The following is a 23434-nucleotide window of genomic DNA, read 5'->3' as shown; positions in this document are numbered from 1 at the left end:
ATTGCCGGAAGAATTAGCCACCCCTGAAAAATTTTTGGAGCACTCATCACCCCTCACCCCCCCCCCCCCTCCACCCCTCCGAAATATGGCTCTAGTTGCGCCTCTGCCAGGTAGTTACCTGGCATTGCCCTCCTCCCCCTCCCCTCCCCAATCCCTGATAAATGGTGGCAGGTTTGCCCTGCTAACATTTATAGGAGCAAGATTCTGGTATGTGGGGGAGCATTAATGAGGGCCTAAAGTTTTTGCCTCACCAAAGCTGGGATGTTTTGACTTTCTTCTCTATAGTTCACCTGATTATTTTGCTGTATTTTTGCTGGCACGCTACTCATCATTCTGATCCCTATACAAACCTGTGTTTCCACAGGAATGACCAGACCATTTTCCCCACTATTTTTAGTCATGGCGATTAGATGTCCGTAGATTCTGACTAATGAAAATATCTCTGTGAATCATTGAATCCCTTGTTCTAGGACACTCATAAGGAGGATAAAAATAACTCAACTAATTCACGGTTATATTCATATAGCATGCTTTGATTTTGGAAAGAAAAACATATTTTAAAGGGTCAGTCATTTTAAGCAATGTTTAACACTATTTTTAAACTGCTGGCAGCACATTTTTAAATGAAGTGTATTGCTTTATAGGGGCTGTACATTAATGGCTGAGTAACAAAACCTACCTTATATAAACGTATCTTTTTTAGGTCTGATGTTAGCCAAGATCTATTAAATTTTACTAAACGTATAGGCATAATATACTTCTAGGGGTTTTCAGAAAACCCTCTTCATCCATTGGTCAGTTATTAACTGCAATCTAGCCATTATTCCCACAAGAGAGAGAGCGGTCCCTTTGTCTTCCTAGGGCTGAAGCTATGGAACTCCCTGCCACGGAATCTTCACCTATGCAACTCTTATGCAATGTTCAGGAAGATACTTAAGACCTGGCTCTTCTACATCTTGATGTGCTACTAGATTTTTTTCTCTAATATCACTGGAATCCAGCCCTCCCCCAACTCCTTCAATGGTAGTCATGCACACTACAATCTGAATGGTATAGGAATACAATTCATATGTTTCTTCTGCCTCATAAATCACACAGCTTGGGGCAGTGGGTTATCCCATTAAAGCTACTGGCTGCCTTCACTGTGAGTGACGTCACTCTGCCCTTTCAGAAGGAGCACATCCAGCATTTCACTTCAGTACCAGAATATACTAAGACAATGTGTGTTTCCTGAGACCAAAATATTTTTTTTGCTTCTAGCCACTGCCTGTAGTGACCTGGGTCAGAGGGCACTAGGACCCTGCACCAGGATGTTAGGCGGCGACAGCAACTGGACACCACTTCTGGTCAGGGAGTGGAGAGGGCATTCCTGGGGAACGAGGGCAAGGGGACAGACGTGCGTGTGGGCACAGCAACGAGGAAGAGTAAAGTATTAGTGCCAACATACCTGTCTCCGCCTGCTTCCTGAGGGACGACATGACAACTGACGACTAAGAGGTAGGATACTTAGTCACCACCAGAAGCGCATGCCCCCCTACAATGCCCAAACAGAGCCAGGAGCCCATCCTAGTCTGCCAAATACAAGAAGCAAAAACGCAATGTCGAGAGTCCACCCCGGTCGCAAGAAAATGAAACCAGGAGCCTATCCTGGTCCGTCTGCCCCCACACGGAAAAAGCGAAATTGGGAGCCCACCCCAGTCGCAAGCAGAGTGGAGTCAGTAGCCTACCCTGGTACGCGTACAGGGGACTGCAGCGAATTCGGGAGCCCACCCCGGCGGCATCAATTAAAGAAGTTGAGGAGAGAAGAAGCGGTGCACCCGGCCGTGATCACATCCGACCGCCGACTGGAAAGACAGCCAGAGCCTCCCGCGTGTAGATTTCAAGCTGAAATCTAGCGAGAGCTCAGCAGCCATCTTGAAGTTAGGCGGGAGAGCCAAGAGAAGGCTGAAGAAGACACAGTGGCCATCTTAAGGTCAGGCCATTGAGAAAATAGCAGTTTTCGCCCCAAAGGAAATTACAGCAAGACAAAGGTGACACAAAGAAATAAAAGACAGCAAAGGAAGATGCTGCACACAAATAAAAAGAAAGGCACCACAACAAAATGACAGAAGACGCAAGGAACATGAATAGCGCAAATGCAATCTTCCGTTCAGCTTCTCAGAACCACAAACAGGCATTAGGTGGGAGCGATGGATAAGACAATTCGAACGATACATAAGTGCCACATGCAAGGCATACACAGATGACCAAAACATAGACTTGTTCCTAAATTTCCTAGGTGATGAGGTTGAGGACCTGTTAATAACATTTCCCCAAGGTCAAACAGCAACATACAAGGGACTGATAAAGTGTCTCACAGACAAATTTGTCCCGTAAAGAAATGTAGATTTCAAGAGGTACACGTTCAACACCACGTGTCATCTAGCAGAGGAGTCCCTCGATGATTTTGCAACCAGACTGCGGAAACTAATAACATATTGCGAATTCAACAAGTTTGACAACGAACAAGCAATACGACTGCGCATCATTGAAGGTTGTCAGTCAGTGGAGTTCCGCGCACAAAGTCTGAAGGAACCGTTCTCGCTAGAGAAAATACTGACCATGGCCTGAGCGGAGGCCAGAGCAACAACACAAGCAAGACAGATGGAACTGGGAAAGGCAATAAGAGTGGAACAAACAAACCACATAACTAGAAACGTCAAGAAAATAGACAATACACCGCCACCAAGAAAGAACGTGCAATTGATGCGTACTTAAGTTTCCACATGTTGGCGCGTACCCGGCAATGGGCCACAAATGCAGGAAATGCAACAGAAAAAACCATTTCGCAAGCACCTGCATGAGTTTACAATTCAATAGTCAGCGGGGGAGATAATCAAGACCACAGACAGTGACAAGCGATACGCAAGGCATGTGGAAACAGAGAATCGCAGTCCCTCAGCTGAATCGCATGGAGCAAACACGCCAGAGACTGCAGAACGACTGTATCTGATGTCAGCTGCCCCAACGGAAGACTGCAGGCCAGAACACATTCATCTTGCAGAAAAACGCCAGATAAAGACAACAGCGATAGTGAACATTGAGGTAGGAAGTCACAGCACAAACTTTGTAATAGACAGTGGAGCTACATGTAACATCATGGGCATATCAGAATATGAGGGTGAAACCGCCACTATCATCATCCACTGTTGATGTATTCACTAGGGGTGGGCGGAGTTTGCATAGTTGCGCTACGCAAAGCTCTGCAAAACGGTAAAAAACATCTGCGAACAAGCAAAAGTTCTGCAAACATGCAGAATTGCTTGTTCCGCCCGTTCGCAATGCTTTTTTCCTGTTCGCGAGTGCTGTTTGTGTTCTCGGGGGAAATATCTCGCGAACACGCATTTTGATAGTGCGAACAAGCAAAAAATTCCACGAACTTGCGGATCGTGGAATTTTTGGCAATTTCCCGCTCTCCGCAGAACGCGATAATACCCACATTTTGCAAATTCCGCAAGCGTAACGGAATTTACTGCCCAGGCCTAGTATTCACCTGGGGCTCGAGAAAACCAGTAGTCCACATGGGAAAGTTCACAGAGACACTAACTTACAAAGAAAGGTCAACCACAGAGGAAATATATGTACTACGAGGAGACATTGCAACACCCTGTCTGCTAAGCAACATCACCGTACAAGTGATGGGTCTCCTAGCAATCACCTACAACATGTCAGAAAGACAGAACATTCTGAGAGAGCATCCGGCCATACTACAAGGGCTGGGCAAACTAAAGGAAAAGCAAATAACACTGCATATCAATGAAGCAATCAGACCTGTGGCTCAGCATCACCAAAGAGTGCCCATACATCTGCAATCACAGGTAGAAGAAGAAATACAAAGCCTGCTGGCACAGGATATCATAGAGCCAACTGAAGGACCAACCCCCTGGGTATCTCCAATAGTACCAGTCCCAAAGAAGAACACCTCAAAGATTCGCATATAAGTTGACATGAGAGCACCAAACAAGGCAATTGAGAGGGAAAGGCACCGTGGGCCTCACCTCAATGACATGATCAGCTGTTTCACTGGCACATGCAGATTTTCATAGCTAGATCTGTGCAAAGGATACCATTAACTGGAGCTTGATCCGCAATCACGGTATATCACTACCTTCTCCACTCACAAGGGTCCTTTTCGCTACAAGCGACTCAGCTTTGGAATATCATCAGAAGCAGAGATATTTCAAGAGATCGTGAGGCAAGTAATAAGGCCGGTGAAGAACAGTTTAAATTACAGTGATGACATCCTGGTGTTCGGTCGTTCAGATGAGGAGCATGACAAGGCCATATGTCAGGTCTGCAACCAGTTGGAACAAGCAGGCCTAACTCTAAATGAAGACAAGTGCGAACTGGGGGGGAAGGGAACTAGTATTTTTGGACAGATCTTTTAAAAAAAAAGGATCAGACCCCAGCAAAGTGGAGACACTGGAAAAAGCAAGACCTCCAACAGAAGTAGCGGAAGTGAGGTAAATTCTTGGTTTGGCAAGCTACTGTGCTGGCTACATAAAATACTTTGCCACAGTGAGCACACCTCGTCGGGACCTAACAAAGCAGGGTCAGAAATGTCTCTGGTCACAGGAATGTAGTAGGGCATTTGAGGACATTAGACACACATTAGACACATCATCTTGCCTATTTGGACCCATAGCTATGCACTGAGCTGACTGTGGACGCCAGCCCAGTAGGTTTAGGAGCAATCCTAACACAATACATGCCTGGAAGAGATTCGCCCAGGCAAATTGTTGCATATGCGAGCAAGAGTTTGTTTGACATTGAAAGGGCATACTGCCAGCCAGAAAAGGAAAGTCTAACAGTGGTATGGACGTGTGAACACTACCACATGTTAATTTACGGAAAACCATTTACCATTATAACAGACCATCAGGCCCTAGTGACAATATATGAAAACCCAAAAGCAAAGATACCGCCACGCATTGAAAGATGGGGAATAAGACTGATGGATTATGATTTCAAGATCATGCACAAGCCGGTAAAGGAACACAAACCAGCTGACTACATGTCACAACATCAATTAATCAATCAATAATTTGTAAAGCGCACTACATACCTGTGAGGGTCTCAAGGCGCTTGGGGGGTGGGGGGGGGCGCTACTGATCGAACAGCCAGGTCTTGAGTATCCTCCTGAAGGTCAGCAGGTCTTGGGTCTGTCGTAGGCTCAATGGGAGGGTGTTCAATGTCATGGCGGCGAGGTGGGAGAAGGATCTCCCACCGGTGGGTTTTCTACGGATACGCGGGACGGTGGCGAGTGAGAGGTTGGCGGGGCGTAGCTGGCGGTTGGGGATGTAGAAGGAGAGCTGTCTATTGAGGTAGGTTGGGCCAGTCTTGTGGAGTGCCTTGTGTGCGTGGGTGAGGAGCTTGAAGGATATCACAACAACTCGTAAGAGAGGGTCCGAGGGAGGTGTTTAACGACCAGACAGGCTAATACCCCCTGTGTAGCTACTTCAATAACAACGAAGCCTGCAGGTCGAGTGGTGCTGAGATACAAGAATTAACACTGGTGTGATTGCACAAAAAAGTAGAGTAACTTTAATGACAAAAAGTCAACTAGGCTAACAACAATTGCTGATTAAGTCCTATCAGCCCACCTAATGGCGGAGCCTCATCAAAGCCAACCTCCACGAAGGAATGAAAGCCGTCGCCGATTGGATGAAGACCAGCTGTCTGAAGCTGAACTCGGACAAGACGGAGGTCCTCCTCCTCGGCTCCAACCCTTCAGCCTGGGACGACTCCTGGTGGCCGTCGGCATTGGGGGCAGCCCGACACCCACCAACCACGCACGCAACCTTGGAATCATCCTCGACTCAACGCTCTAAATGACCCAGCAAGTCAATGCCATCTCTTCCTTCTGCTTCAACACCCTCCGCATGCTCTGCAAGATCTATAGATGGATCCCGACAGATACAAGAAAGACAGTCACCCAGGCCCTCGTCAGCAGCAGACTCGACTATGGAAACGCCCTCTACGCGGGAGCCCTGACCAGGCTTATCAAACGACTACAACACATCCGAAACACCTCGGCACGACTGACCCTCGATGTACCATGCCACGGCCACATCACCCCCACCTGAGAAACCTGCACTGGCTCCCTGTCAACAAGAGGATATCCTTCAAGCTCGAGTGGTGCTGAGATACAAGAATTAACACTAGCCGCGATGTTAGCTGCTGAAGAAGTCGAGCCCATCTATACCCCTGGTCACTAGCTTAGGGTATTTAACTGAGGTTGGATATGTGGTTTAAACCACATCTCCAACCTCAGGGTCATGGGCTCGACTTCTTGACCCTACCTGTTCCCCTAGTACACTCTCAGTTACTGCCGATTGAGGCCATGCTGTATAATTCCCACTGAATATGTAGTTAATAAACTGGAGGGTTTTCAGCAGCTAACATCGCCGCTTACTGGCAATCAGAAAAGGGTACATTTCCTATTTTTAAGACAGTCGCGCCGCCGCGCTTGTTGCAAAAAACACTTGTGTTTTTATTGTCACCGCACAGACGCGGCAAACAGCGCTTAATATCTAGTCATCGCGCAGGCGCGATTATTGGCGTTAGTGTCCCGCTATCCGGCCCGGGCAGCGGCGTCAGTACATTGTTAATGAGCATGCGCATTAGATCAAGCAGACTAACTCACTCACACACATGCGCGTCGGACGCTTATAAGGATGTGCGCATGCGCGTAGTATAGTGTTTCTGCACCGCGCACACGCATCGAGATGGCTGAGTGGACCAGCTGGAAACAATCGGCCACTTAGCTGTAATATAAATAGACGTCCGACCTGCCCATCGGTGCCTCCCCTTCGGCTCGAGATTCTGCCGCGAGGTACCGACGGACAGGTAAGAAGGGACCAGTGCGTTTGGATATAGGGGGTTATAGTCTGTAGGTCGGCCCCTAGACTTGAGGTACTGATAATAGCGTGTGGTTCTTTTCCTACTGGTTTGACACGGCAATATTACACAGCTGTTTTCATGGGCAATAGTAAGTGCCATTGTACAACTATGGAGCGCTTACTTGAATGTATTTAAGGAGGTCACATACCTAAGTCGTTCGATGCAGCCATCTGGTACACCGGTGGGGTATATGTTTTAGACAGATTAGAAAATAATTGGGTTTTTAAACAGTACACTGAGGTCTAATCCTTAAGGCAAGCATCTATTACAGAGACTGTCTTTATATGTTTAGAGCGGTGCCTTATTCGTCCGAGCAGTTGCCGGGTGAGGTGAGGTTTACTTCCCACACACTGATGGGTAAGTGTTAAACTTTTGTATACTGATTAACTTTTGGTGACACAATGCACTTTGAATGTGGCTATCATAAATTAGTGATGGTCCAGGCTGAGTTTATTTTGAATTATCACTGGTTTTGCACAGTTATAGCACCTTCTACATAGCACTTGTTGAAGATGTAACATTGAGGATCATGTACATATAATTTCTACATGGTACTCTCCCCCTTTTTCTCGTTCTTATACAGGAAAGACCTATTGCATCAACAGAGCAATACTAAGAAGATGTGGTAGGATGGTCTTGAATGATCACTCTTATTTTATTTTCTTGTTTTCATTATTCAAGCACACACGATAGTGTTATTGCAGTAGCAGACAAGAGCTTGGCCCTGACGAATGCCAGTGACTTTTCACAGAAAGGCAGAAACATGTTGGCCCTATATAGATCTTTTTGGATTTCTACCGAGCAAGTTAGACAGTGATTTTTTCACACTGTCATCTCACTATCTTTTAATCTGACATCCAGGCAAACACTATTAAAGGTCTTTGTTTGCTTTGATAGCCATTTTAAGCCACTTCACTTTATTTCATTTTTGCACTGCACACATCAGTCCCACCTTTTGTACGAACGATTGCGGTGACCGTACCTCGGTCCAGTGTTGCGTTGCTAAAATACAACTGGGCGATCGCACACAGACCTAGGTCCGGAAGTCCTACATGATGAGGCTCCGCCATTAGGTGGGCTGATAGGACTTAATCAGCAATTGTTGTTAGCCTAGTTGACTTTTTTTCATTAAAGTTACTCTACTTTTTTGTGCAATCACACCAGTGTTAATTCTTGTATCTCAGCACCACTCGAGCTTGAAGGATATCCTCTTGTTGACAGGGAGCCAGTGCAGGTTTCTCAGGTGGGGGTGATGTGGCCGTGGCATGGTACATCGAGGGTCAGTCGTGCCGAGGTGTTTCGGATGTGTTGTAGTCGTTTGATAAGCTTGGTCAGGGCTCCCGCGTAGAGGGCGTTTCCATAGTCGAGTCTGCTGCTGACGAGGGCCTGGGTGACTGTCTTTCTTGTATCTGTTGGGATCCATCTATAGATCTTGCAGAGCATGCGGAGGGTGTTGAAGCAGAAGGAAGAGATGGCATTGACTTGCTTGGTCATTTAGAGCGTTGAGTCGAGGATGATTCCAAGGTTGCGTGCGTGGTTGGTGGGTGTCGGGCTGCCCCCAATGCCGACGGCCACCAGGAGTCGTCCCAGGCTGAAGGGTTGGAGCCGAGGAGGAGGACCTCCGTCTTGTCCGAGTTCAGCTTCAGACAGCTGGTCTTCATCCAATCGGCGACTGCCTTCATTCCTTCGTGGAGGTTGGCTTTGGCGGTGATGGGGTCCTTGGTGAGGGAGAGGATCAGCTGAGTGTCGTCGGCATAGGAGATTATGTTGAGGTCGTGCTGTCGGGCTAAGCGTGCGAGCAGGGCCATGTAAATGTTGAACAGCTTCGGACTGAGGGAGAATCCCTGGGGTATGCCGCAGATGATCTCGGAGGCTTTGGAATGAAATGGGGGGAGGCGGGCGCTCTGGGTTCTGCCGGAGAGGAAGGAGGTGGTCCAATCCAGAGTCTTGTCTCGGATCACAGCGGCGTGGAGGCGTGCGCGTAGTGTGCGGTAGCAGACGGTGTCGAAGGCGGCAGAGAGGTCTAGGAGGATGAGTGCTGTGGTCTTGCAGTTGTCCAGCAGGGTCCTGATGTCGTCGGTGGCAGCGATGAGGGCAGTCTCGGTGCTGTGGTTGCTGCGGAACTCTGACTGGGAAGGGTCCAGGATTCTGTTTTCTTCGAGGTTATCGGGTTAGCTGTCTGTTGACGCTTTTCTCGATGACCTTAGCCGGGAAGGGGAACAGAGAGATGGGCCGGAGGTTCTTGAGGTCTCTTGGGTCTGCCTTAGGTTTTTTGAGAAGGGTGTTGATCTCGGCGTGTTTCCAGATCTCTGGGAAGGTCGCGGTCTCGAAGGAGAGATTGATGATGTTGCGCAGGTGGGGTGCGATGGAGCTGCTTGTTCTGTTGAAGACATTCCCTACTGCAGGCACCAAAGAACACATCAATGGCAGAAGAATATCTCAATTTTGTGTTAAGGCCGAACACTCCTGCACCAATAACAAACGCAGAGCTGGAGCAAAAGACAGCGAGGGATGCCACAATGCAAACAGTCAAAATGACAACACGACAGCAAAGATGGAGACACATAAACACAAACAGCACCATGGGAGAAGGAGTTAACCGGGAAGAAATGCTGGCATTCAAAAACATACACAAGGAACTCTCGGACATAGAAAAAGGAATCATACTACGAGGAACAAGGATAGTAATGCCAAATGCATTACGTCTGCAGGTTGCAACCTGGCACATGAGTCCCACAGAGGCATGGTAGCAACAAAAAAGATATTACAGGAAGAAGTATGGTTCCCAGGACTGGTAGAGAACACCATCTTAAATTGCCATCTATGCCAAATAACAGGACAACCAGCAAAGCAAGAACAGCTACAGATGTCGGAGCTTCCAGGGGCAGTGTGGACAACATTAACAGCTGACTTCAATGGGCCATTGGACATGGGCAATTACTTGCTAGTGGTCTTTGATGAGAGCTCCAGATTTCCCAACCTTGCCGATACTGGATGACATATTTACAGCCTGGAGCTCCCCACAAACAGTAGAGACCAACAGCGGTCCTCCTTTCTCAGGACAGGAGTTTCGCAAGTTCGACTACCTAAGCATTTACCACCAGAACAGCTGCATCGGGCCCCTACTGGATCACCAGAAATAGTTCTAACTTCAAGGGACTAAAGACATTGGATGAAGATGGAGGAGATACAGCAGCAAAGAACAACGAAACACATGGAAAAAAGGAAGTTATGGACAGCAAGGGAAGAACGGCACACAACAGTGAGAGACAAGGAGAGGTACCACAGAAAGATACGGAAGGATCATGTCCAAGAAGAGTGAGCAAAAGGCCAAAAAGACTGATTGAGGTGGGGATCAGGAACACTATCATCTCTCTTGCTCTCTCTCTCTCTCTCTATCTCTCCCTCCCTCCCCCCCTGCCCCTCGTTCTCTCTAGACCCTTTCTGTCGTTTTCTTTCCACAAAGGGAGATACAGGGACCTGGGTCAGAGGGCACTAGGACCCAAATGTTTTTGTTTTTTTATTGTTTTATTGGCATTTTAAAAAAAAGCATACAAACAAGTGGCATATATCCAGCAATTACAAAGTTATACAATCAAGTGGCATAAGGCAGGTACGAAAGAATCTAGGGCATCATTATTGCTGACTATTATGTACATGGCAAACAGTGAATTTGACTGAGTCCTCATTGCTGTGTTCCATGCTAGCACTTGCGCAAACCTCCACTTCGCCAAGGCCTTCTACAGTCCCCTCATTGAAGTCTACATCTGCTTTCACCTAAGTAGTGGCTACTGCAACAGTGGGTTGTGTTATGTCATCCCTCATGTCCCCTAACTCCACTGTTTGCGGCTCTGTCGGGTCAAGGGACTCCTGTGCATTCCTCCCCTCCAAATACAGTGCCCAGTAGTTCTTGGGGTGGTTGCGGGGGGGAGTAGTTCGCTATATAGCTCCGTCTGCGTACAGCAGTATAGCATGTCGCATGACCATTTAGCTACCGGTCCGCGCATCCAGTGAAGAGCAACGCACCTCTTAGCAATCAGGAAAGCCATGTCAACTAGCTGTCGTCTGTCAGGCGGTACGTCTTTAGAATACCCCAGTAGGGCCAACAGTGGATCAGCGGTCAGCGTCAACCCAGTGACTCTGTTCACCTCCCCGTATACCGCACACCAAAAATCCGAAACTTTCGGACAAAGCCAAGCTAAGTGCAGAAAGACGGCAGTCTGTTCACTGCATTCTAGGACCTGAATGTTGGTAAGGGATAGCAACCGGACACCACTTCCAGTCAGGGTGTGGGGAGGGCATTCCTGGAGAACAAGGGCACGGGCACAAACGTGCTTGTGGGCACAGCAACGAGGAAGAAGAATAAAATATTAGTGCCAACATACCTGTCTCTGCGTGCTTCCTGAGTGACGATACGACAGCCCACCCCAGATTAGGCGCGTAATGCCCATTGGGTTCAAAGGGCTTCAGCCCCGTCGCGTGTGGCAGCCAGGGCTGAAACAGCTTCCCGGGTACACATACAGCCACACCTGAGTACTTCACAGGTCTTTAAAATACAATTTGCTTGTTAAAGAGGCTTAGTTGTGTTTTCACCCTTTCTTTTTTTTTTGTCGGATGCAAGTCCCTCCATACGTCAACAAGACCCATTGCGCCAAGAAAGCTATGAATCCACTTGCTAGAGGGAGGCAGATCCCTCTGGGGACAAAGGTCAAGCGAGTCAGAGACAATAGAGTTAAAGTCACCCCCAATTAGCAATCTGCCTTCCGGCAAACCGAGAAGGAGATCACTGAGGTCCAATAAAGGCCTGGGTATGCAGACCCGGTGGTACATAGACCGAAACTAAGTTAAGAGTGCACTCCTCCCACGTCCCGGAGATGGCCATATATCTACCTAGAGCAGAGGTCTTCAAACTTTTTGATGCCGAGACCCCCTTGTAAAAACTTTTTAGGCGTAAGGACCCCCTTCCGACAAAAGTTTCTAGAAACTGGTACTCCTCATCATCAACTTTTGACAACCATAAATGCGCCTGTTAGACCTCATCACATCCATCCATCATTCATCCACCCACACTTTCACACATCCATCCATCCTTTCATCCTTCCTTTCATCCATCCATCCATCCTTCCATCCCTACATCCTTCAACCATCCACCCTTTCATCCTTCCATCCAAACATCCATCCTTTACCCATCCACCCTTCCATCCATCCACCCATCATTCATCCACCCACCTTTTCACACATCCATCCATCATTCATCCATGCAACCTTTTATCCATCCATACATCCATCCACCCTTTCATCCATCCATCCTTCATCCGTCCACCCTTTCATCCTTCCATCCATCCGCCCTTTCATACATTCATCCATCCTTCATCCATCCACCCTTTCACCCTTACATTCATCCATCTATCCTTCATCCATCTATCCTTCACCCATCCACCCTTTCATCCATTCATCCATCCTTCATCTATCCATCCTTGCATCCTTCCATCCATACATCCATTCTTTACCCATCCACCCTTCCATCCATCCACCCATCATTCATCCACCCACCTTTTCACACATCCATCCATCATTCATCCATGCAACCTTGTATCCATCCATACATCTATCCACCCTTTCATCCTCCCATCCATACATCTATCCTTCATCCATCCACCCTTTCATCCATCCATCCACCCTTTCATCCATCCATCCACCCATCATTCATCCCCCCACCTTTTCACACATCCATCCATGCATCATTCATCCATGCAACCTTTTATCCATCCATACATCCATCCTTCATCCACCCTTTCATCCTTCCATCCATCCATCCTTTAGCCGTCCACCCTTTCATCCATCCACCCATCATTCATCCCCCCACCTTTTCACACATCCATTCATGCATCATTCATCCATACAACCTTGTATCCATCCATACATCCATCCACCCTTTCATCCATCCATCCATCCATCCTCCATCCGTCCACCCTTTCATCCTTCCATCCATCTACCCTTTCATCCATTCATCCATCCTTCATCCATCCACCCTTTCATCCTTACATCCATACATCTATCCTTCATCCCTCTATCCTTCACCCATCCACCCTTTCATCCATCCATTAAACCATCATTCATCCACCCATCTTTTTACACATCCATCCATCCATCCATCATTCATCCATGCAACCTTTTATCCATCCATACATCCTTCATTCATCTACCCTTCCATCCTTCCATCCATCCACCCTTTCATCCATCCATCCACCCTTTCATCCTTCCATCCATTCACCCTTTCATCCTTCCATCCATCCACCCTTTCATCCTTCCATCCATCCACCCTTTCATCCATCCATCCACCCTTTCATCCATCCATCCACCCTTTCATCCATCCATCCACCCTTTCATCCATTCATCCACCCATCATTCATCCACCCACCGTTTCACATATCCATCCATCCTTCATCCTTACATCCATCCATCCACCCATCATTCATCCACCCACCTTTTCTGTGCCTCTCTCATGGGGGGGAGGGGAGGGGGTCAGTATCTCAGCTTCGTCTTCCTTCTTTCCCTGGAAGGGCATCTCTGTGCCTCCCTGCTGGGGGCGGGAGGGGGGACGTGTCACGGGACCCACAGCTCCAGGCGTGCAACATCCATTATACTTAAAGGGCTACACTACAGCCTGCTCCCCCAGACCCCACCCCCACTCACTTTCCCCGTACCCCAGCTCGTGTGTGTGAGCCCGGCTGAAACCGTTCCAGGGACACACACACACAACCACACCCGAGTACTTGACATGTCTTTAAAAGACCTTCTACTTTCTAATGAGCCTTTGATGTTTTTCACACCTCGGTGTGAATTAGGCCTCCGCCATGAGCACCCTCGATCAGCCAAACACCAGGAATTGCATGCCCCTGACAGAATCTGCGACCCCCCTCCAAGGACTCCACGACCCCCTTGGGGGTCGCGCCCCACAGATTGAAGACCTCTGACCTAGAGCATCATCGTGGACCGAGGTTATAGTCAGGGAGAATGTCTTCCGGACCAAGATGCTCACCCCCGGGAGCCAGAACCAAAAGCCGAACGGGCCATAAGTCGGAAAACCCAATGGGAAAGGGCTTTGCAGGCATTGCCCAACAAATGTGTCTTGCAGGAGCACCACGTCCGAAGCATGTCACCATACAAACTGGAGGACTACCCCCTTCTTGATTATGTCGCCCAGCCCATTAACGTTCCATGACATCAGTTTAAGCTTCTGTCTGGCTGTCGTACCCATAACCTAAATCTGAAGTAAGACAGAAATGCGGAGGGACCAACCGGGAGCGACTCTGGAAGGAGGACCGTCTCAGGTGCTGTGAGCCATGAACAGAGTTGTATACCCAAGATGAGGAGCCCGCACCCGCCCACATGAAGGAACCTATAGATTGTGCCATGCCTACATCAAAAAATACAACATACAATAGCACAATCCACCCCAACCCAAAATGTCAGCCCCAAAACCCCCCATCCTGCCTCCCTGCTTGGCTGTGTGGGAACCTCCCACCCACCCAAACTAGCAGAGTGCCTATCGCTCACCCCTGCCAAACTTGTGGGAGCGAGTGCTGACCGAGCACCCGTCTAAGCACCTAACAACTGGTGCATATATCTGATAAAGAATAAAGGCAATTGGAAGCAGCAGATAACCCCCCCAGAAACATGATGCGGACACAACCATGGGCCAAGAATCAGTAAAGAAAAGTCACAAAAAGTCCATGACGGAAGATTCCCCAACCGGGCTCAGCTTCAGACTGAAGGCCTGGCAACATCACAAGAGGAGAGGGCAAATTTATTGTCAGTCCCCAGAAACAGGAGGAACCCACCCATCCTAAGGGAAACCCACATAAAGACCGGTCACCCGGCCCACCAGTCGCTGCCTCTTGCTCTTCAGGCGGAGTACATCGGCTGGATGTGTTCACGCCCTCTTCCAGTCTTGCTCTCGGAACACGATTCCTCCTCTGGCCCGCCGTTGCCAGCCATCAAGCCAATCCCAGTCCTCTTCAGGAGTGGTGAAAAACCAAGCCTTCCCCTCCGATTCCACCTCAGCTTGGCGGGGAGGAACATAACATACATCAATTCCTGTTCACGGAGCGCCTTCTTCACATCCAGGAAACTGTGGCACTGACGCTGTACCTTGAGGGTGAAGTCAGGGAAGAAGGTGATGGGCTGTTCTGGAATGCCACTGGCGCCGTTGACCAGGCACATTGCAGGATGACATCACGGTCCTGAAAGTTGAAGATCCTAGCCAGCAAGGGCTGTGGGGGGGCCCGGGCTTTGGCCGGCCGCCACGCGGTGAGTCCTTTCAACAGAGAAGAAATTAGAAAGGCCTGTTAGCTTCAGGTAGGTCGTGATCAGTTCCTTCACAAATAGGTCCGCTGATGGCAACTCTCTGCCCGCTCCGGCACCCCAAGTATACGAACATTATTGCCCTGGGAGCGCCCCTCATAGTCATCCAGCTGTGCCTCCTGCTTCGCGGCGTGGGCCAGCATGGCCTACATCTTGCCCTGCAGATCAGAGGTGTCTTCGATCAGGGAGCTCGTCTTTACCTTAACGCCTTACAACCGTGAGTTCATCGAGCGCATGTCAGCCTGGATAAGGGACACCTCCGAGGTAACCGCATTGATGCGAGATTCCAGAGACGTATGCACCAGCATTATGGCCTTCCTTATGTCCTCCAACGTAGGTTCCTTCTTCTTCCCGCCTGATTGCTGCTTCTCGGGAGTAGCGGGACCCTCTTTCGCGTTCTCACTGGGGCCACCATCCCACGCATACTTGTTAAACTTGGCCTGCACCGTTGCTTTGGAACTGCGGCCCTCCGCCATTGCTTTGGAAACATGGAGTACAAGGTGTAAAGGGCAATGGACCCGCCCTGTGTAGACGATGCGGAGTCCGGCCTGTCCCCTGAACCGCAGCAGGCCTGTCTTGATGAAGCAACGGAGGCCAGGGAGTATCGGCACACAGGCACCGGGTAATTTTCAGCCGGAGCTCTAGTTAGGAGGTGACTGCAAGACCCACCTCAATCGGGGCCCAAAACCATCCGGGCCCGACAGTTCCATGTGGCCCTCGTTGATGAGAGGACCCAGCACCCTCAACAGTATCTGGCTGCCAAAGGCGGCTGGCCCACGGTGTATCCGCTCTCGCGGTCCCACAACCAAAGTGAAATCTCCGCTGGGACTCCACAAGCAGCAGAGGGTCGCAATCAGCCCTAACTGCGTCCTTGAAATTAAACCAGGCGGTGGGACCAACAACGCCGTGCGGGGGGGACCGGTGGTCCAAATATAAAGCTGCATCACAGATGCAGAGTCACTCCGTGGGGGTCAGGCCACGATGGGCACAGGCGGAGGCCCCACCTTCTCCCCACAGAGCGAATAGCACCCAGGCCCAGCCCAGGCTAGGCGAGTGACACCGGGATCCTCACTCACTGGCGTTACTGACGGGGGCAGGCAGGACCTCACAGCGGCCGGCAATGAGCAGTCAGTTGAACAGATGATTGAATTCCGCAGTCAGTATGGCGCAGGGAATACCGCCTCTGCCGCAAGCGCCGGATGTGCACGTCCCAGCAGGCCTCAGGCACAGTGGGCGGGGCGCGATGTTGGGGCTCAGCAGGCAGTCAAAATCCAGGCTGCGGCATCACGCAGGCCACGTAGTCGGAGAGGCAGGTCTACCACAGGCCGGTCTTTCCGCCGGCCCGATCTCCACGATCACTGGATGTAGGTTCACGGGTACGGTCTCCTCAGTTCCCCGGGGTCTTCCGCTGCACTCCGATGGCTCTCTGCACCAGCCAACGGATCAATATGTAGTGGATATTCATGGCAACGGGTGCGCTTGGATGGCGTCGCCTCAAGAAGCGGCCATTTCCTCCAGCGGTTGGACGCGCCCCCTGGTTTTCACCCTTTCTTAGAGCCCCTGCATCTCCACTCTGCCTATTTCTTGAAGAATTAACCCACTCCCCCACCCCTAAATTATTTCTTAGCCCCCCGAAATTTGGCTCCAGTTGCGCCTCTGCCCCAGACCATCAGCTCTCCAGCAATAACGTCTTGAAAAACCCTGACAAAACAAACATTGACAAAGACAAAGGACTGACAACCAGTGCCAGACCTTTCGGCTTTGCCAATGCTTGCTTACTCAAAGTCCTTACGGTTTGTCTCTGCGTAAACTGATCATTTTAGCTTTCCTGACTCATCAGCTGGCAGCTTTCTTCACTTCCATCCGGCAGGCTGATGCCGCTTATTCAGCTCTTTGCTGAGGTGACACAGAGCTTCGTCGTTTAAGGAGACAACAAAAAATAATGACAGGCTTCAGATGCAACTAGTGCACACTGTTCTCTGGTTCGAAGGTGTGCGGTTTTTCCTTCCCGTGATGCCCCGTCTCTTGTGGCAGAGTTCTGCGCCTCGCGCGCAGCTGCCTGCTAGACCCGATCTCTCATCTGATAGGTTCCAGCCTGGGTTCCATCACTCGTCCACTTTACGTCATCCAAACCAGGGGTTGACGGGATTGCCATTTCTAGAAAATACACTGCGACGCAGCTCGGGCCGTTTTCTGAGGCCGCGAGTCTGCGTCAGCACGTTGATCATGATCATTGAACAATGATGTGCAAAACTAAAGGTTCATTCAGTGTTCAGTGATACGAAAAGGTTTTAAAATAAATAATCTGCAAATGAAAGCACCTCAATTTTAAATGCCTTTCTATAGAATCCGTGGTAAGCAAAGTGCGTTTCAGTGCGTAAGAGATTTAAAAAGGAACATTTTGAAAAAACATCATGTTAACATCCACATTTTATATACTTCAGTAATGTGCGTGCTAGATGTCTTCCGGCACTATTTTCTCAGCTGAAAAGCACATTTAAATTACTTTTTTGTTGCAATATTGACATGTGTGCAGGTGTTTATAAACTGTCAGTGGTTTTAGAGTAGTTTACTAAAAGTCTTGCCACTAGTAGAGATAGGTTTCTGCCGGAAATATTTCATTGACACATTTGAATGAAATTCTCTCCAGAGAAGGATTATTCAAACCGAAGAGTGCATATTAACTTCTGATTACACTCTTGCAGAACCTTTTCGCATGCAGGCAGCAACCATGGCTGCATTGCCGAAGTAAAAAGATGCAAGGTGTGGCAGGTAGACACCAGACCTGGTTTTGTAGACGAAAAGAAGACACCACACCACAGCAAACCCACCATGCAGGTGACTCACTTATTTTACTGAGGATATAACCCAACAATACCCACCCAAACAACAAATAAACACCTCATGCACACACAGATATACATTTAATTCCAAGCATGAAACAAACCTCACAGTAAAACAGATTCCAGCAATGGCAATGACACACATACAATGGTAGCCTCTCAGCCTATTAAACGCATGTAAGTCTATATCAAAATTAACAAAATAGAAGAAAAAGAGAGTTCTAGTCTTTGCTGGAGAGGCAAAGTAGATGAAAGGATTCCAGAATATGGGGATTATTATACAGAACAGCTGTTATTTATTGTTGCTCTATCACATTCATTAATATATTACACCTAAAACAGAGCCCCTAGAGACACTGTGTCTACTGTGAAGCCTCAGGAGCTGCGGGCAGCTGTTGTGCAGAAAAGGTTTACCCAGAATGAGGTTATGGCTCTCTGCCCTCTCAAGTCAAGTCAAGTCAAGTCAATAATACTTTTATTAGATTTTGTTAAAAATCGTAAAAGATTGTAAAAGCACGTTATACACAATGATTTAAAAGTGGTGGTTTGAGAGATGCAAAGAATAAAAACACTCTGTCGTCATAACTCAATCCTCATCAACAGTTGAAATAAGAAATATTACCTTTATCATCAGTGCAATTTAAAAATGCTAGGATATTCATTGAGGAGAAATCAGAAAATAGTGCAGGAGCCCTCGCAGTGCCATTGCTCCATCACCCTCTCTCACTGCATAGATAAAAAAAACTGCTGTACAATTTACCCCCTACTCCAATAAATGTGTGTCCATTTGGGCCTTCTACCACCAGGGAGAAAGCATGCAGATTTGGATCCAGTATTCCCGGGTCAACGTGTCATTCCCCACTCCCGGGAACAAAATTGGTACTTCCTGTTAACTCACTGTGAGACACAAGCTGAAATTGTTAATTCCGGCCCTGGCATATTCTTCCTGATTTAATGGGTATCTTGTATTGGGGGCCTCCTTGCCTTTACATTGGTAGGTAAGGATTTTCAATTTACAGATCAGTAGTTGTCTAGTGAGTCATTACCACAATGCAGGTGCTGCTTCTGAGATATTGTTACCACCAATAATTTAGAATTGTCTCTTCCCCACAGACAATGGTTCTTTCTACAAAATGATGAAAATTGGACGTTGCCGGATTCTAAATTATCTCTACGTTATAAAAGTGATTTGTCATAAAGAATTTGTCTCCTTTTAATTTTACATGTGTTAGGAAGCATTAATGGAAAAAGAAGTTCTTCCATCTTTAGACCTTGAAATATCTTCGCTTCTCTTCTTATTGTCCTGAGAAGGTTTTAGTGATGTAGGTTTCTTCCGTCAGGGTACATGTCTTGGAATCTCATATTTCCTAGGAAAACTCAGAAACATCACAACTATATTGAAAAAATAAGCGATAATTTGTTTCACACTACTAATTGACAGCGTCAAGTAACCTAGGTTCAGAAAGTTTTCCACCCTACTGTTGTCAGCTTCATTTATTATTGCATTTATATCATATGAGTCTCAGTAACTGTATTTGTGCCTCCATTTTGAAATTGGTTTCTTACTCTGATTGTTGTGTTCTCATCCTGCAGGTCATATGCGTCAGATATAGGTGATCACTCCTACCCCGCCAGTCCGAACCATATAGTTCAACACGTGATAGCCCCTGTGCCACATATGCTAACAGAAAACAAAGAGATCATGCTGGTAGCAAATCAGCTGCAAGAACATGGCTACCGCCCGCCATCTACAGGAAGCCGCCAAAACAGTCTTAACAGAGTCCTGCAGCCTCACGTACCACAGCCACAAGAGGCCATTTTAAATGGACCCAGGCCTCAAATAATTAAAGATTATGGGTATGGAAATTTAACACTACTTACGTTTTTCATTGTGATATTCTGTGAATACCTAAAGGTGTGTGCTGGGTTTAGGGGGGAATGTCGATCAAAGATCTTCCCATTCAAAATAATTTGGTCTACTTTGCTTTGCCACCATCATATAACACACTGTATTGTTTTTAATATAAGATAAACGGCAATAAAAAAGTCTATTTTCATACCAAATGTAGCATGAAAGTTTATACCTTTCCGGAGGAAGTATATTTTGTTGAAAGGACAGTAAAAAAGCCATTTACTTTCGTAATAGTTATGTTTATTCCTATTTCTCCTAGCCAGAAGTTCCAACTGATGCCTGCCTGCTAGCCCAGAGTTTGTAATAAGCAACACCAGATTTACTGTGGTTTATTGCTAGCATTTGTGGTTAGTTCCATGTGGCATTACCTATAGCATTGTTGGTATCTTCCAATTCCATCAATGGAACATATCCCTAAGCATAAGAGAATTCTGGCTGGTGTAGATGCCTTCCAATAATCCTTAATGAAAGGAAGATAATAACATCTCAGAGTCATAAGGGTCATATTATGTTGATCTGCCCACATTATACATTTTCCCCCAAAAACTCCTGTCATGCCAGCAAGAAGACTTTAGTTGAACTGATCCTTTTTAAGCTGGGGCGATCTTTAGATGTGGCTGGGGTACGACCCATGGTCAGTGCAAGTGGTCATCTACTTCCTCTGTGGTGTGGCAGTATACCTGCTGGGGTTTAAATGACCTCAAATCTTTTCCAAAAAAGGCATAAGGTTGCAGCAGTGTATACTCATGGCACTGAAGATACTACTTGATTCCCCACCCCCCTTAACAGAAAGAAATGTTCAGTCCAAAACAAAATGCCCAGTTCCAACTGGTCCTTGGAATTTCTTTGTAGCACCTTGCTTCCTTTGTATACAGAAACATCTCACAGGGGAGATGTTTCACAGGAGCAGATTTGAGAACTGTCCAGTTGTAACTGGTCCATAGTGTTTCAGCTTCTGTTTCTAGGACGTTTTGTACTCATCAGCCACAGGAGACAGAGGCGTTCTGTGAGAGCTTCAGGCTGCACTTGCACATGGCCCTTTAAGTCCTTGGGTCTCTCCATGGGCAAGCAGTACGAGCCATAGAGCAGATTTATGGGCCCAGAGAAGCACAACAGAGTTGCAAGCACCTTTCTTCCTAAGCCTCAGGGTGGTACTTTAGAATTCTTCAGTGAAACAGCCAGGAGTTTCTATTCTGGCACTAGGCCATGTTTGGCATTCCAAAGGTAAAACTAAGGTCCTCTTTACATGTCGATTGGAATTCCTAATCTGACCCAAAGCGTACATTTTCAGCACTTATAGTAATTACACATTTTGTAGTTTCAGCACACATCCACCTCTGACATATAGTTGGATATGATGTCGAAAATTGGTCAGAATTTAGGAAAAAGATGTGAAGATTGGGTTAGTGGAATAGATGGCCGTGTGCATTTCCTCATTCTGTATGGGCTCATTGGAGATAATGTATATTCCCATGCTAATTGCCACCCATAATTAACAACCAACTCCTAATGAGGGCTGAAATATTACATTTCGTGCAGCATAATGGCCCATTCAGTGTTCCAGGGATACGCATTCTGTGAAACATATCGTACAGTTCCTTTCAACGGAGAAACCAAAATTGGCCAAAACTCATTCTCTTGTGCTGGGTTCCAGAAATATGGATTTTGACTCCAAACTTCTGGGGCTAGTTTTCCAACTCAGTATAGCAGTGTGTCAAAAGGCTATTCACGAGCAGATGGCCTTGGCCAACCACCTCTGTTGCTATCCGTCCCAGGTGTGAAAAGCAAGGGACAAGACAGGATTGTGAATCCCATTGTGTTTATCCCTGCAGCCAAAAACGATATTTCAAAATCAATTGAAGCATTGTTGGCGAATAGTCCTTCTTTACAGGACTATCTATACACTGGCCATTTGAGGTGGGTCTGATGTTCCTCCAAAGAGGTTACAGAATAAGGATTTTAATCCGGGTTTAAAAGAAACATTGCAATTCTGAAAACCTGCTAAATATTAGGTGTTAGGGTGTAAAGGCTTTACTTCATTCTGATACCAGATATCTGCATTTTGTAAAACTGCGTAAATCCTCTCTGGACCTACATTAGATTTTCCAGGTGGCAGGTATTGTCATGTATGAGGCTAAAATGGTTTTTCCTTTTATACAGATGACATGTTGAGCAGGCCTAAAGTATTAAGAAGGCAAAAATGCTAGAATTCCAAAGAAAAAATATAGACTACCTCGGCAAACTGAGGACGTCCTTACATTGTGGGGGTTTATTTGGGGGTAGGAGCCGGTGCCAGCCTTAGGAGTACTCCTGCCAGCAGGCAAAAAAATCAGGACTTTGTGCAAAGGTTATCTGAACACTTAGGAAAATCTGAAGCTGGTTTACAGTTTATTAAAATGCGAGTGAGTTGTAGGCAGTATCTGATGAATGAACAATGGTTGTTTCAGGGAAAAAAGGTTTTTAAACGAAGAAAAAAGTATGTGTTGGACCATGCATCAAGATGGCAAACAGAAAGTAAAGTCCCAGCATCCATGCCGCCTTGGACCAGGCTTTTTAGGAGCGATAACAAAAGGCAAATATGGCTCCTCTGTGTTTTAGGGTTTCACATCACACTGACTCCATCCCCTTTGAAAGCCTACCAGAGGACATGGCCTATCTAGCATTCTCCCTTTTCTTTCTCTGCACACGGCAACCTATCATGCCTGCTTCTCTGAAGGATAGTGTTAGAAGCACAATTCGCTCAAGCAAATGTCAGTCTTTCAGGTGATTCAACGATGGGGCAATGTCACCGAGGCGGATGAACGGATGCTATGGTGGGAACGTCTCAAAAGGATGATGTCTCAAAGTATGTTCTCTCTGTAGTTGAAGTGGTTTACAGATACACGTACATGGATTTCAGCCATGCTTTTTTATATCTTAGAATAGCCACGTCACAGTAAATCACACTGGGCCCGATTCACAAAGCTAACGTACACTTTTGTGTAATCTACACCTTTGAGTACGTTTACTACATTTTGACGATTCATAAAATCCAAGTGTGAAAGTGGAACTTACACTTAGATTTCGTGAATAGTGAAAAAGTTGTAAACTTACTCAAAAGTGTAAATTTCTCAAACATGTATAGCCCCCTAAGCCTTTCAGTTGGAAGGAAACATGTAAGATACACGTTTGGAGATAATGTACACTCTGCTTTTGCGAATAGCCAAAAAGCAATAATCTTAGACAAAAGTGTAAGTTATTCAAAAGGATAAGTTATCTTTGTGAATCAAGTCCACATTGTTCAGGAAAGTGACTGCTCTATGTGACTTCAAAATCTATATAAGCATCTGTTTTTAATCAACCATGACAGGATATTTACTTATTTCAGAAT

The 23434-nt window shown here is 47.1% G+C and overlaps 1 protein-coding gene across 3 annotated transcripts in view; it reads left to right on the top strand.

Moving 5' to 3' along the window:
* The window catches only part of LOC147718475 (actin-binding protein WASF3-like), a 534745-nt gene that overhangs the window by 474741 nt on the left and 36570 nt on the right, over nucleotides 1–23434 (top strand). For all 3 annotated transcript variants that reach the window (XM_086918398.1, XM_086918396.1, XM_086918397.1), the window contains one exon: nucleotides 19746–20009. In XM_086918398.1, the coding sequence (XP_086774524.1) occupies nucleotides 19746–20009 (264 nt within the window). The remainder of the gene's footprint in view (nucleotides 1–19745; nucleotides 20010–23434) is intronic.

The sequence above is a fragment of the Lissotriton vulgaris genome, chromosome 4_1, assembly GCF_964263255.1.
Source record: "Lissotriton vulgaris chromosome 4_1, aLisVul1.2, whole genome shotgun sequence".
NCBI lineage: Eukaryota > Metazoa > Chordata > Amphibia > Caudata > Salamandridae > Lissotriton > Lissotriton vulgaris.
Note: the sequence above shows the minus strand (reverse complement) of the source record. Positions and strands in the feature narration are given on the sequence as shown.